Source organism: Euprymna scolopes, chromosome 10 (assembly GCF_053919585.1).
Source record: "Euprymna scolopes isolate OS-2025 chromosome 10, ASM5391958v1, whole genome shotgun sequence".
Classification (NCBI taxonomy): Eukaryota; Metazoa; Mollusca; class Cephalopoda; order Sepiida; family Sepiolidae; genus Euprymna; species Euprymna scolopes.
Genome location: NC_136491.1, coordinates 134,524,049 through 134,540,023, shown reverse-complemented (window position 1 = coordinate 134,540,023; position 15,975 = coordinate 134,524,049). Strand labels below are relative to the sequence as shown.

Below are 15,975 nucleotides of genomic sequence, written 5' to 3'. Positions count from 1 at the left end.
TTATATATTACTTATAGATTTAAAAAGAAATTATTTAATGTCTTTTTTATATGATAGTTGGACATAATGAGTTAAAATACATTTTCTTGGCTTTCCGGTTAAAATAAAAGTGTAATATCTTTTATGTTAAAAAATGGTGCAATGATATAATAAACGCCAGACACCCACGGAACTTCTACAGGGATTTTAAAGATAGACCCCGTCCCATAAACAAATATATTCTGAAATTATATTAGCCAGAACACCTAGATAAATGTTTCAGTTAGATTAAACGTTGTAAAATAATAACTCCTGGAGATGGAATACATTTTATCCAATTTTTGTTATTTTATGCAATATTATTATGTAGTACTAGTCTACCCCTTGGCCCTTAAAGGTTGATGAAAAATGTTAAAAATAAAGTGATTTTGAGATTATATTGTCGTTTTTGTCTTAAAAAATCATTTTTGTTTAAATGATTAGCGAAAAAATAAAACTCAGGAAACCTCCAGACCACTGCTGCAAGCACTACTTAAAATTAAGCAGGCCCTACTAAACGCAGTACTAAAATCAAGTTTCTACCTCCTTGAAGAGAAAAATATTTTTAAATAAGGCCTGAAAAAGAATAAAGCGCCAGAATCATCAGGAACGTTACTACTGAAAGCAGTAAATATGGTTATAAACTTGATTATAGTTATATATTGTATATTTCTATTTAAATCAGTTTTTTTTTTAACTCAACGGGGTTAAATTACATTTATTTGTAAGGAAAACACGTTTAAATAAGTTAAAACAAACATATTGTTGACCTTGTGTATGATTTGAATAGCAGCAGTGACTTAATATCGAGCTTAAGATAGGCCGGTCATGATATAGGTAAGCAGACAATTTTTTGAAACTGGAAGTCAGAAAGCGGATGAATTGTTTAAACGACCAAGCATGCAACCTGATCTGAGTTTTATAATTATATACATATTATAGATTTTATGAGGGAATGATCTATGGAACAGTGGGGACTAATAAGTTAAATTTAGTGCAATTCTGGCAAATAGGTTTCAGCATACAATTATTTTAAAGGATTGTTTGTTACTCATTAAAATTTGTCACTCGAATCATTACAAAACAGTTGATGTACATTGGATTCCGAGTGATAACAAGTCCCTCTTATTTCAAGTGCTCAGATACTTTCGATAACGATCGCAACAGATTTTGAATGCTTTCGTCAGCCGTGTATCATTGGGGTTTCGCTTATAAAGGTCAATTGCCTTATACATCCGATTGATAATAAGCCTCTCCTTTCCATAAGCTTTTAGTATTCTCAATAAGCTTTCAGTCGAGGTGTGGACGGTGCTTCCCCTCTCCGTTCTATCAATTCTTTCAAATCTTCTGATACTTTTTTGTGGTATTGATTGATATTTGTGTTCTCGTGTTTTATCCCCCCCCCAAAAGAAAAATTATCCCGGAGAAAGTGTAAACATGATATTGTGAGAGTTTTATTTCCCTCCCATGGCGGAAGATGTGATACAAGGGTCGGAAAATGGGATTGAAGAGTGAGCGCCCCTAAGGAGGTGCACTGTTGCCTAAAAATATGTCTGGTAAACTCCGTCGGCATTCCCCTGATAGGGGCGCCTCAGATGATTAGCAATAAACTAACTAGTTTTCAAAAAGAAGGAAAAACCTGGGAAGGTGGAGCTTCTAAAATTGCACAGGCTTAGAAACATACTACTATTAAGGAAAAGGCTATTTCAGAAATGGTATAGACTTGACTTTTGTGTCGAGAGAAAAAAACCTGGCTAAAATGGAAATTTGATTCTCAGTAGAACCGCCCATGTTTGGCAGCAAACAGTCTTTTACGTTCTGTTGAAAATGCAGGAAATATGTGCATCAAAACCTGAAGATTTTTTACGTAACTATGTAAATATTTATTTCACTGCGAGTAAGATTTTGTTATGTGTGTCTACATGTCTAAATGCTCCTATCCAACGGGAATACGCATTGTTTTCTCACAAAATTTTGATATGCAAACTATCTCACTTTCAACTTTTGATGAATGTCACATGATCGAACGCAGTTAAAAGAGGTATCTAATAATGCATACAGAATCAAATGATGCTAATTGTTATCCACGATCGACCGTTTGAAATTCAGATTTCTTCTATCCGCAAACACTTAATACAAAAATAACAAGGTCAGCAGTGTAATTACAATTTCACCAATCCATTGTGAGAGGTGATATTGATGTACACTTTTTTCTCAATAGAAATTATATAGAAGTGCATTCTGCTGCTATAGCAGTAAACACCCAACAGCTAAATTCTGTCATTCTAGAGTCGCGGTTATTTAGAAAGGTAGACATCGTATAGAGAATAACCATTATCTGTTATTGCTCGATAGCAAGAGTAGATGTTAGTTTTGTAAGGAGGGCTTCAACACTACTCAAATGCCAACCATCTACTATTGACCAGATTTAACGTGGATTAACTAACCGATGTGTCAATGCAAATATAATCTATGCGATACCAAACACACACACACACACACAACATATTATTTCGACGATCAAGCAATATTGCAACTCCCAAGAGCCATGCCAACCAATAAAACACGTGTGAGACATCGGCTTCGGGTTATAGCTGGTTGGATGACCACATCCCTTATTAAAGACATAGTAGGTTTATTCCATAGTCGAATTTCGCCGTAGCTTGCTTGATCTGTGTTAGTTAATAGACTTTCTTGTGTGTAGTGTGTTTGCCCATGTGGCAGAGTATTCGCCTCGCATGCAAGACGCTCGGGTTTCGAATCCCGAGTTCGTATATGTCAGACATATACGAGTCCAAATGAGAGCGGAACTTCTCCTTTGTTGGCTGTGGTAATAATTATATAATCTCTCATATTCTGAAAATTTATATAATTTCTAAAACTAGGGCAACATTATTTAAGGGTGAAATCTCTCGAATGCTTAGGAAACAAAGCACCAGTAGTTGTAACACCCATTTAAGCCTAACAATAACAAATACAAAATAAATTCATAATTGATAGGTCTTGCAATTTAGTAGAGCACTCAATTACAGTTCCTGTGATCGAGATTTCGAATTTTGTCATAGCCAGGCTCAATGATGAATCGTAGTGACTGTGAAACACGTGGATAATTATTTTAGCTCTCTCGTAAGAATTTTCAGCATGTAATATTATATAATTATTTTTACAGTTAAAGAACGTCGCAGGTCACACGATTTTTTGGCTTGCATGGCTCGTATGAGTTACGACGTTGTTTGACTGGGAATAAGTTTTCAAAATATATGGCAATTAAGCTACAAAGAATTTTACGAGTTTTATCCCACTGATGACCCGTCAGGCTATTAGCTAAGCAAATGTTGTGTAGTTTAATAGCCATATATCTTCAAAACGTACTGTCTAGCTCTACTTGCGTATCGACCAATGTCGAAGTAAATACTGAAAATAGATACGTAAAATAATATATATATATATATATATATATTAAATATCGAGACAATTTTCTAGTTGCTTGGTAATTTTTTTTTTATTTTTTACAAGGAGGTTACCATTTATCAAGGCCCGGAAGCCACTCGGGGATAGGGGTTATTGCGTGTGCAGTAATCAATGGGATAGTATCGTAGTAATCGTTAATATTGGAGATTTGATAAAGTGTCTTAAGGGGGCGGTTCATCAGGAATTTGTTTTATGTTGGACTTGAAGACATCTAAGTTGTAGTCAGATGGGAAACAGGCAAACGGAAGAAAGTTCCACAGTCGTGCACTTCTAAGAAAGAAGCTTTGTTCATGAAATCTACGACACAGATAAAGAGTGGGGAAAATTAATGAGAGTGGTTTCAGCTAAACGGGTGTTTATCATGAAAGATTGGTGAGGGGGGCAGAGATTGGAGCTCAGTCGAACACTTGCCATGGAAATAACGATAAAACAAAGACAGGCTCGCAACGTCTCTTCTGTGGGAGAGAAGTTGCAGAGAAGAGAAAAGGGCATCCCCCACTAAGCCACAAAGTATATTTTGTGCTCTGTCAAGGCAGGATAGGTTGTTTTAGCAGCTCTCGCACAGATATGGCAGCAGTATCCCATCCTTGAACGTATCTTTAGTGATAATCATTCCTTAAGATGGACACAGACGGATCGGAAAAATGAGATTATTACATTAGACCATTATTGTCAGAAATAAGAAAAGTTATTAGAAGACTAAAAAGAATCCAAACTAAAGAATCAAGACAGAAGCTGTCTATAATATTTATGAAATATGCTTAAGGGAAGGAATGTTGCTTCTATATAATCTATAATATATAAGAAGAAGAAATTTAAGTTTATAGAAGGTAGAACAATGCAAAAATGTAACGAATAGACTCAAACAGACACAACTTAAGATATAATGGTTGAACCGGCTATGCCATATCACTTATTTCTTCAAGTAACCTACTTTAACACACACAATATATATATATATATATATATATATATATATATATATATATATATATATTATATTATTATTCGCTATATAGAAAGGGCTCAAAACAGAATAAATAGACAAAAAGCGACTATTTTATTTAATGAAATATATATCAGCATTTTTTGTCTTAAGTATACGTGTAAAGGCATATTCTCTCCATGAAACATGCCTGACTATGCTCATCCTCCTAAGACAGTTACTAAAACTACCAAGGCTTGAGAGTTATTATCCTTTCACTCGTAGCGTGAGAGATGGATTCAAAATCAATTATGAAAATGATGCAATACGCCCCGACAGAATTCGAACCCGGCACATAAAGCTCGAAACATCGCGCTGATGACGAATGCGCCACGGCCGTCACCGTTTCATCCGATGATCTGAAATTTGAACGTGGTTTGTATGATAATGCTACTTACACTTAGGTCTTGATGGTTGTGTGTGCTGATTGCGTTTTCTTGCGAAGGTTCTGACAAAATATCCATGTGTTATTTTCTAAACAGTGCGGGATTTTTTAGTTCACTTTAGTTCTGCGTATCTACAGACATAAATGTATCAGAAAAATAAAGCGGTTAAGTATCGAGTCACGAGAAGAAAAACAAAAATGTTATTGGTCACTTAAATTTAAAAATAATTTTCCACACTTCCTTTCATTGACTTACTAATAAAAAAAAATTGAAATAAAATAATTAAAACGTTTGGCTCATTAGTACAGTGGAGGCGCGGGTAAAAAATATTGTTTTTTTTTTTTAGTTAGAAGCAAACATAATATTCGGCGACTGCACATAGAATTTAATTCTAGCCAGAAATTACTTTATCTGTTAATTTAAAGGTTCAAAACCACGTTCGAACACCGAAAACCACGGAGTAAACACCGTTTCTGACGATTTTTGCTCCATTTTTACAGATGTGTACGAGAAGAGGACGTGTTGTGTTGTATTAATGACACGGATTGGAAACCTAGGTATGACAAATTCGAATCCGATTTGGTTCACAGAAACACTTTCAAATGCAGGCAAACGTCACGTAGTTAATCCTGTGAGAACCAGATTTTTTCTAGAAAGAATTCTGACTAGAGAAATACTGGGGAAACCAATGCTGATAATAGAATCATCCGCTTTATGCGAAATGAATAAATAGTCAAGTTCCTTATGTCTTGATTTTAACTTTTGTGGGAATTTTTTTGAATATTTGCAAAACTATACATTTTTCGAAAGTTTATTATCTAAGGAATCAGAAAAACAATGTTTGATGTGTATATGGCGGCTACATTGGAATTTACTTAAACATTGATTTACGGATTGCGTAGGCAATAACCTTTCCAAAAGTGTATAGTTTTGCAAATCTTCAAAAACGTCCCACAAAATTACATAATGAAACTGCCTAAAACGACTGAATCAAACATGGTAGTTTTGGTGTTTTATTCTCCGTGGTCTTCAGGGATTAAACGATTTTTTTTTACCATTTAAATTTTTAATCCGAAAGTTATTAATGGTAGAATTAAAGTTTACAGACGAAAGTAAAATAATACGGTTAGGTGTTTGCTCCCAAATCGAATTTCATCCGTATCTTTGAACTTTATAACGATTGTAGCAACTAATCAATCAACGGCAAATAATAAATTAACTGGATATTATTTCATTTTTCAAATACTTATTCTTCAACAAAACAATTGGATAAGAAAAAACGATTTGAATTGATTATTTATCCATGTAGGCTGAAATTTTACATTTTTTAATTCATATCTTATTATAGTTTACTGTTAAACGATAAAAATAATATTAACATGGAACTAATAATAAAATAATATAGTCATCAAATATTTATTACAATGTTAGATTATTTAGAGTATCACTTATTTACTAACAATACAGAAAAAATATTTATAACGTATGTGCGCGTCACGGAATTAAAATGTCATACTTCAAAAATCACGTAAATTGATTAAGTAGTTATTTTTTTAACTCAGAAAATCATTTTATTATCATTTTGATCTGAGATTTCTTTGATCCACTCTAATAGGGAACACAACTAAATTCGAACTACCGAGTTTATTTTAATGGTTATAACTTATTATTTACAATGCTAAGATCGTAAAATAAATAATTTTCGTAGTTAAAAATAAATTACTTGAAAAATTTACGCGATTTTTGGAATGACAGCTGAATTCCGGAGCAGGTCCATACATCATAAATATATTTCTGTATTTGTTTCTTGTTTGATTCTAATTATTCGCCAAATATTATATATTTTCATTTTTATTACAAAATATATCAAAAATTTTAATCTGACACATATTTATTATTTCACTTTCGAAGTATTAAATATTAAGCAGATCAAATAGTTTAAAGCTATTGTAATAGTATGATAAATGGTTATAAAATAAATTCGATAGGAATAAACAATTTGAATTTTTTTCATAAAAAATTACGTTTTCTTTTTCTTCAAATTTTTATTGCATTATAGTTGCATGTTATACAAATAGCATTAGCTTTGACCTAATATAATTATAAAAACAACATTGATAAGAAAATTACTGTAGCTAATTTAATAAATATAAGAAATAATAAAATGTGCTATAAGTATAGCCTCACTAATATTCATCAATCAAAATGGAGATGTACGTTTCATTTTCGAAGTATTAAATATTAAATAAAACAAATAAAAATAATATTGTAATGACAATGATAATAAACGATTTGAATTTCTTTCCATCTACGAAGATAGTTAATTGTTATACAGTAGAGATGACATCAGATGTGAACTGATAACGTAATAAAATAATAAACAGAATATCAATATAAGATTTATAACAATATTACTATACTTATCATAATAAAAATGATAAACAATAAGATGAGAATAAACGATTTCAATTTTTTTTCAGCACGAAGAATACACTTGCGTTTTCGCAATTTTTTTATAGTCAATGTTTATAAAATACAAATAATATTAGACGTGAATAGTATAAAATAATAATCATTAACAATAAAAAATGTATAACACTTTTACAATACTTATTGTAATATTATTAATATCGGTAGCAATAATAACAAAATAGTTTAAATGTTGTAGTTTTATGCAAATTAACCACACTTATATCTCAGTAACATAAAACATTTAATAATCTGAGAAAAATACAATAGATTTGAATTTAAAAAAAAACAGCAAAAAATTTTAAACAATAATGACACCAGTGCTACTACCAATACTACTACTGTTATTGCTACAACTATTACCACTAGTATTTTGTTACATGTAATTAACAGCTTTTTAATAATATGTAAATTGATAAAATCATAATAGCTTTACAAAAATTATTATAACAATATGACCTGACATTATACTGATTTTGCTTTTTAAATACAAATTGCTTTGAATTAACAAAAGCACAATTTTAAATATTTTACAGGCTATAATAATTGGTAGATATTTAATAGGATATATTTAATCGATAATTCTCACAATAGTTTTATATTACTACTACTGTTACTACTAATAATAATAATAATGATCAATAGCTAATGATCACTTGTGTGAACTTTTTACTGAGTATATAATAATAATAAGAAGAAGAAGAAGAAGAAAATGTTATGCCATATCGTAGACTTCGTCGTTCCAACAGACCACAGAGTGAATATCAAAGAGACAGAAAAGCGGAGAAAATACACAGAACTGGCCAGAGAGCTCAGGTGGTATATGAAAGATAAAGTTAATCTAATAATAATGATAATAATAACAACAACAACACTAGTAACAATTCCGAAAAAAACTTTTAGAAAAGGAGGAGAGAGATTGGAATCAGAGGAATGGCTGGGAAAATACAATAATGAAAAACAGCTGAAATATCAAAGAAAACCATTGAATATTTAGACTTATGCATATGAGCTACAGGAGCAAGCCGGGTATATAGAAACTAATACACCAATACCACGTGGAATCATGAAAACTGACACTGTATCATTGTAAATTAATCGCCCCCCCCCAAACAAAAAATTGTAGTGTTGAATTATGCCACCTCACACTTAATAATCGAGAAGGGGGATGCACTGACGAAGAGAATAAAGCACTGTTCAGACCTCCATTGGATTGGGGCAAAGAAGACTATGACTTTGTGGAGGCTTATTGTCACCCAAATTCCAGGGAATACCAATAGCCGCTACCACTGAAAAAAACACCAGTAAACTGCTTTTGCGATAACACAAACTAATTTACAAAATAGGTGGTGAGTACTAGAAATCTGAGACGTCACTCAAACTTCAGGGAACACCATATTTTTTTTTCTTGAAAAGAATTCGTTGATGGCCTGTGTGGTTACTCCTTTTGAGTAAAAAAATATTAATAATGATTGTTGACATAGGAATAAATACTAATTTTTCTTAAGTAAACCTATAAAAAGAATCACTATGATAAATAACGTTCTTTTATAGGATATGGCAGGTTAGAAAAGTAATATTTTTCATAGATTTATGTAAGCAAATGAATCACAACACTTGACCTTTCGAATTAATGACATAAAGTTTGAAAAAATATTGAATAAAACTAAGCACGCTCATCAACAGATCTGCCATTTAAAAATATCCGTTTCTAATAGATTAAAAATGGCTGACATGTTTATTACGATAACCCTCTTATTATTGAAATAAAGATTTGCGGTGTTTAACTGATGAATAGAAAGTAATTCATTGCTTCAAATAAAGTAAAGGAAATGGTCAAGTATTCTCGTTCTTTTACACTCATAAAGCAATGAAAATATTCTATAGCACTGCTTCCGTATAAGCGAAAAACCTAAAAGTGGCAAAAAAAAAAAAAACAAAAAAAAAAAAAAAAAAAAAAAGAGAGGGGCTCTATTTAGGATATATATAATTCCAGGTTATTATTTTCCAGAGATGAAGAAGTCAATCATTTTTAGTGAGGTTAATACAGGAGCGAAGAGTGCTCAATACCGAAGTAGGACAAGATATACTTTTTATTTGTTTTACATAAGCATTTATGTGTTGCTACACATTCAGGAGCATGTTTCGGTCAGCCAGTTACAAGAGACCTCTTCAGGCGATATTACTTATACAACAGTTTAGTCCGGACTAAAATGTGTATAAGCAATATCGTCTGAAGAAGTCTCTAGTTACTTGTAACTGGCTGAGTGAAACATACTCATGAATGTGGAGCGACATACTAGTGACTATGTATAACAAATATATGTAAAAACATGTAAAACAAATAAAAAGTACATATACACACACAGGGTACAATTTTAGATTTTTTTTTTGTTTCATTCATTTTGCTCTTCTATAGTTTATGATATCTATTATATATTGTGTATATATTTCCATAAAACCCCTGTTATTGAAAACAACATCAAGGAGAGACTTGATTCCAAATATTTCTCATATGTTATATCTCCCCTCTTTTGGAAATAATGTACGATTATGAATATCTCCAGTATCAAATATACACTGTGAAATTTACTTTATGTATGAAACCAAAGAGGGAGATATAACATGTGAGAAATATTTGAAATCAAGTCTCCTCTTGCTGTTATTTAAGATCATTTGAAACTATAGCAGCAAGTTTTAGTCTCCCCTGCATCAAGGCCAGAGGTTTGGAGGGAAATACCAGATATTTTGTAATTCATATGGAAAACTAAGAAAACAAATAATTGAAACATTTTACGGCTGGAAAAAGTGCCCAAAATATGATCTGAATGATAAATGATCCCCTTAATGTATGATCGTAAGGGCAAATTTCACATAATCCACTACAAAATTCAGGTCATTACCTGTCCAACGAGCCTTCATTTGTTAAATTCTGATCAATAGTCGCTTAGATTTGGAACTTATAAAATTGCCAAAGAAAGGTGGTATAACTATGGATATATCTATACTGGTAGCCAAATTGAATATTGAAATGCTCATATCTTTGGTTCTATGAAACCAAACTACACGAACATTTTCAGGCTTTTTGTAGATTATAATTGTATTGTAGGGTTAAAATTTAATGATAATTGGTAACAAAAGAACCTATATTTTCAAAACAATTAAATATGCCCAAATTTTCCTACATTTGTATATATATATATAGTGTCCTGCAAGTGTGATTCAGTTTTGATAGTTCGGTTTGCCAGGCCACTAATATATAAGTCTTTATTTCGTACAGAGATTTACATTTATTATATCTGCTTATTGTTTATTTCCAGGTTAGTAAAAGAAATCTTTCTAGACTGAGGTGAGTCTTATATTTTACAATCCAGAGTGTCCCTTTTGAGGAAGCCAGGTCCTCCCCCACATCAAATACCGATATCATATCTGACTTAATGAGGGGGGGGGAATAAACAAATACAACATTTATGATCACAAGTGTTTTTGTTTTTTTTATACTTTACTTTAAATTACATTTTTATTATTGTAGATAAAAAAGGTAAATGAATTCGTTTCAATTTACTTGCATCTCCACGAAGACAGACACAAGATCGGTTTTTAATGTGAGGGAAATCCAGCCTTCAAAAAGGGAGCTAACGGTTGAAACAGTACAATTTACTTCAGTCTAAATCAACGGTTTTCAAACGAGAGGTCTATGTAATATGTCTGGGGGTCCACAAGCAAAACATGCTCTTACGTTCATTACTTATGAAGATGTCCAGCAAAAACTAAAAGGTAAAAGGGGTCAATGGGTACAAACGATTGAGAACCACTGGTTTAAAATGGACGTCGCAGTCACTGAGAACAGAAAAGATGGACAGACTCATGACAAATACCGCACTCTGCTCACAGCAAAGGAAAATAAAATAACGAATTTTCTGAAGATAGTTGTTTTCTTAAATTAGGATTCAAATTTAAAATTGACAGACCAACGAACTGAAAAATCCTCTCTTATCTATGTTATATTTCTCTTCGCCTGTTTTTCTTCGTCTGTCCGTTATACGTTTTATCTGAAAATACTGGGTAAATCTGGTTAAAGTTTTATATATACTTTTGTAACCAAATATTATGGTATTCAATCGATGCACATTTAGCGATTGATATGGATTAGTATTTAATGCAAAAAAATGAGCACACATTTAACGATATTCAGCCATCAATTTGGCTTAAAGCTCTTATTTTAATTTAGCGGGCTATAACTTTTGTCAGTTTTAACAAGCCACAAAGTCTGGTTTATTAACGTTTTTCAAATTTGAGCGTGTCAGACAGAAAAGAAGGTTTCTATTTTAAATATGACAGACTGACGAAAATTTTACCTCAAATTTAAGCGTAACAGACCAATGAAAATGTCGATTACAAAATTTAGCGTGGCAGACCGACGAAGATGTCTTTTCAACGGTGAATGTGACAGATCAACGAAAATGAAACGTGACAGACAAAGACACCATTTTAAATTTAACTGACACATCGGCAGAGAGAGAGCCTCATGCAGAAATTCTTGGACGCATTTAACAGAATACGTCCAACTTAACTACGTCTTTAGGTGCGCAGATGCAATTTTAAACGGAGGTGGAAGAAGCCGACGGACGGATGCATTATAGAAATGCAAAGACGCTTCTGAATACAGCGATAAAAAAAAGTGTGAAACTAATGATTCGCTCGTTTAAAAATTAGTTTGTAAATTTGTTATCGTCGTCGCAATTTCGAAAGAAATTTGATCCAGTTTTGATTCGATTTTGTGAGCTTAAAAAAAAAAAAAAAAAAAAAAAAAGGAAAAGTAGGAAAAGAAAAATTCACAAGGAAAAAATAGGAAATAAAGGCGGCTTTAATTCTATCAAGTTCAGGTTTTCGCAATTCAAGTGTTAATGGGTTGATCTTCAATGAAAGTCCAAATAGAAAAAGAAACTAAACAAAACAAAAATAATGGAAACAATTTTATAATTCTTTTCGCTTTAGGATTTCTTTCTTTATTCCCTTTTATCGCCCAAAGACGATCATTAAGTTTTATTTCAAAACACCGGTGCCAATAAAATCAGCGGGAAAAGCTAATCTGGGAACAAAGGCAGAAGAGACAAGAACAAAAAACAACAAAACTTCCGAGTGATTTGTCGCTTGTAAAATAAACATTTTGCTTTATTTCTCCCTGCTGTTGTTTTTTTTATTATTCTGTTACTTAAAAATAAATATTATGTGCGATTATATACAGAGATATGCACACACACACACATTATATATATATATATATATATATATATATATATATATATATATATATATATATATATAGAAGAGAGAAAGAGAGGAGAGGGGGGAGATAGGGAAAGAGCGGGAGGGGTGAAAAGAAAAAACAACAAATAAACTTGGTTCGACCTTAATATTTCTATTTCTTCCCGGTTGGACAAAAAAAATCTCAACCAACTCTCTCTTTTGAAAACGCTTTGAGTTTTTTTTTTTTTTTTTTAAATTGATGAGATCGGAATGGTTGTACTTTTCATAACTTACTTTTGCTCTGCTATATACATGGCTCTGTTATTTACGAAAATATATAATTTATAAATTATGTATATATATATATATATACATATATACATACACACACACAAGTTTAGAATGTTTTCATTATACTTATATTTAATACATTATATTTATCTCCTTTAGCACACAAGCTTCATTTGCTGTTAATCATTTTATATCCAACTCTTATTTAATTTTAATTATTTATGTATTTTTATTTGGTATCTAATCACGGTGCCGATGAGGCTGCATTCAAATATTTTTGTATCGTCTTTGAAACAATCGTACATTATTTGGTCGTTGATGTTCAATTATGTGGATCCTAAGTAAATAATTTTGATATAAATCGCATTACCTATATGATAGAAAGCACGCGAGAGGTAGATAGATAGATAGAGAGAGAGTGAGAGAGAGAGAAAGTAAGAAACAAAGAGTAATCCCTAGATAAGAGTCTCATTGCTTCTACACCTCATCAGTTCAGCTAGACCTACCAGGATTTTGAATTCCAGCCGCACTATTTAAGCGTAGAGACAACGAAACATGTCTGCATTTAACTATATATACCTAAACGTACCTACATAATATTTAAATATTTATACTTCTATAATTTTTTGTATTGATTTATTAAAAAACTCTTTTTCCTATTAGCATTTATTTGCTTCCCCACGAAAGCAAAATGTGACACAAGGTCGTTTTTAATGTGGGGGGAAACCAGTTCCACGAAAAATGGCAAAGGGGCTCTCTGGTAGGGATCAAAAATAATAATTGTCCCAGTATAGAGAGTTTCCCTCAATTGACCGAGACAAATTACCTTAAGTGTAGCAGCAGAACATATACTACACTTTGATTCCGACCCGAATGTCAATAATTTACTTAGTAACATTTGCTTCCCCACAGAACAACTCAGGTACAAGGCCGTTTTTTAATGCGGAGTTAAGGGAGGAAGATCAGTTCCCCCGAGAGGGAACTGGACAGTGACAATTGGTATGAAGGGTTTCCCCGTTGACCAAAACTCATTGCTCAAGAGAAATGTTATATGTGGGGTTGCCCTAACATATTACTTTGATTGCAGTATCTGCCGGAACAGATACTACACTTTGATAACAGAAAAAAGATCTTGGCCCGAACGCCAAGAAAAAAAGGTGAACCTTTTCTTCTGTTTATTTAAAAAGAAAACAACTGTCGTCGTGGAATTGCATTCATCTACAAAGATTTAGTAATTTGCATAGTCTTTTAAATATTCATTTTAATTAATTCCCTATTAGTTTTTTTCGGTTTTCTTATGGGATGATCATATTTGCTTAATTATTACGTGTAATTATATCCATGCAGATATTCAACATGATTTATACTTGTGTAATATTTGCGCAAAATTGTTACAGTAAATACTAAACTCTTTCTAGATATATTTATGCTTGTGTATATATATTTGTTTAAAATGTTGCCTTCCAAACTCCTGTCAGTTTATATTTGAGTTTTAGATGGGGAAAATCAGTGGAAAAGTGTGAAAAATGAAAGAAATGAACTTTGCTAAGTGAAGGTCAAACACCGGCATTACGAATATGCATGCGTTACGTAATAGCTATTGGTTCAGGTTTTAATTAGCCTTGCAGCAAACATGTCTTCATAGCACAGGCATTAACGCAAAAGGAAAATGTAGATCGTAAGCTAAACGTTTTGTTTTCGATTCTCGGTGGTGGCGCACGAGTAATTTTTTTTTTTTTTAAACTTTTTAAATCATTACTATATATTGGGTCCAATATAATATAATAAATACGAAATCTGCATAAATCAAAATATTATAATGAAGCGTATTTTACGACCGGGCAATGCCAGGCGGCAAATATCGTAATCAGCGACCAGAAAAACATCGTATTCCACATTGTAACCTGAACAAACCGTATCCTTGGGCCACCGTATCCCGGATGGCTACTGTACAAGATGAGAATAATCCAATTATCTATACTATTATGTTATCTTTAAATCTACATTTTATATTCTACGCCTATAGAAATGTATTATTGTGAATTCGACGGCACGGATGCACGAGCATAAACGACCTTGATCCACGGACATCCAGTAAATTGCACATGACGCCAGCTGTGATCCTGAAGATCTGAGGCAGTTGATGGGAGACAGGAAAATTTGGAGAAAGATATATAGTTAGTTTGGTCCTGACAAGGAACTCTATCTAATAGATTCATTGTCTTTCAGAAAACATTTATTATACGTTCCATGCAAAAGAATTTCTTAAAACTAATTGCTAAGTTACAAGCTTCGGCTGCAGATAAATAAATCGATACATCGGTTTTTGTTTTCGAAGTGTTTTTTTCACCATTTTCAGACTTTTGGACATTTCACACATTAATCATCACTTTAAAAACATTGAATCAAATATATTAAGAAAAACTATATCCAAATATTTGAACACAAAATCAACGTAGTAAGCTGTCGATTTAATATATTACGAATAATGTCTTCTTTTTTGCGCCCGACTGGATTGCAAATTTATTTGTTTTGGTGATTGAACTTATGCATTCATAAAATCAAAATTTTATCACTTCCTTGCAGATACTGATGGTGTGAGACCAAGAAAGCAACTTCTGTCGTGGACGTACGTCAGAAGTAGAGATACGCTATTGCATTCTTCAACGCAGGAAAAAATTGAACCGATCAAAATTTACCGGCGCCTGTTAAACGTTTATGAAGTTTACGCCAGCACAATGAGGAGATGTGACGGGTCAATGCGCGCTTCGGACATTTGCGACCGAGGCTTCATCAGACCCTGTAAGTATTGTATTAAGAATGGTGTTGACTATTTAGAAAAATAAATTCTGGGGCACAAAAGTCGCTCGTTTTAATTATACCACTCTCCTTTTTGTAGTTCTTAAATAGTCCTTCCGGTAGTTTACAGTACAAATAATTTATCAATTTCTAACATACAAAAATACATAAATAGCGATTATAGGGGGGGGGCTGTTGGCAAAAGAAGTGCAAAATTGTAAATTTAATTCATTGTTTTGTATGTATATGTTTATTGAATTTGTTTACTTCTGAAAGATAATCACTAGAATTTACCCCTGATGGAAA

At 32.3% G+C, this 15,975-nt stretch overlaps 1 protein-coding gene across 12 annotated transcripts in view; it reads right to left on the bottom strand.

Moving 5' to 3' along the window:
* The window catches only part of LOC145286282 (transcription factor Sp9-like), a 304,352-nt gene that overhangs the window by 138,221 nt on the left and 150,156 nt on the right, over positions 1–15,975 (bottom strand). For 6 of the 12 annotated variants that reach the window (XM_080135132.1, XM_080135126.1, XM_080135125.1 and 3 more), the window contains exon 2: positions 4,873–4,991. The exons of the other annotated variants lie outside the window; for them this stretch is intronic. In XM_080135132.1, coding sequence (XP_079991258.1) covers positions 4,873–4,938 — 66 coding nt within the window. In that variant the 5' untranslated portion in view covers positions 4,939–4,991. The remainder of the gene's footprint in view (positions 1–4,872; positions 4,992–15,975) is intronic. 12 annotated transcript variants of the gene reach the window in all.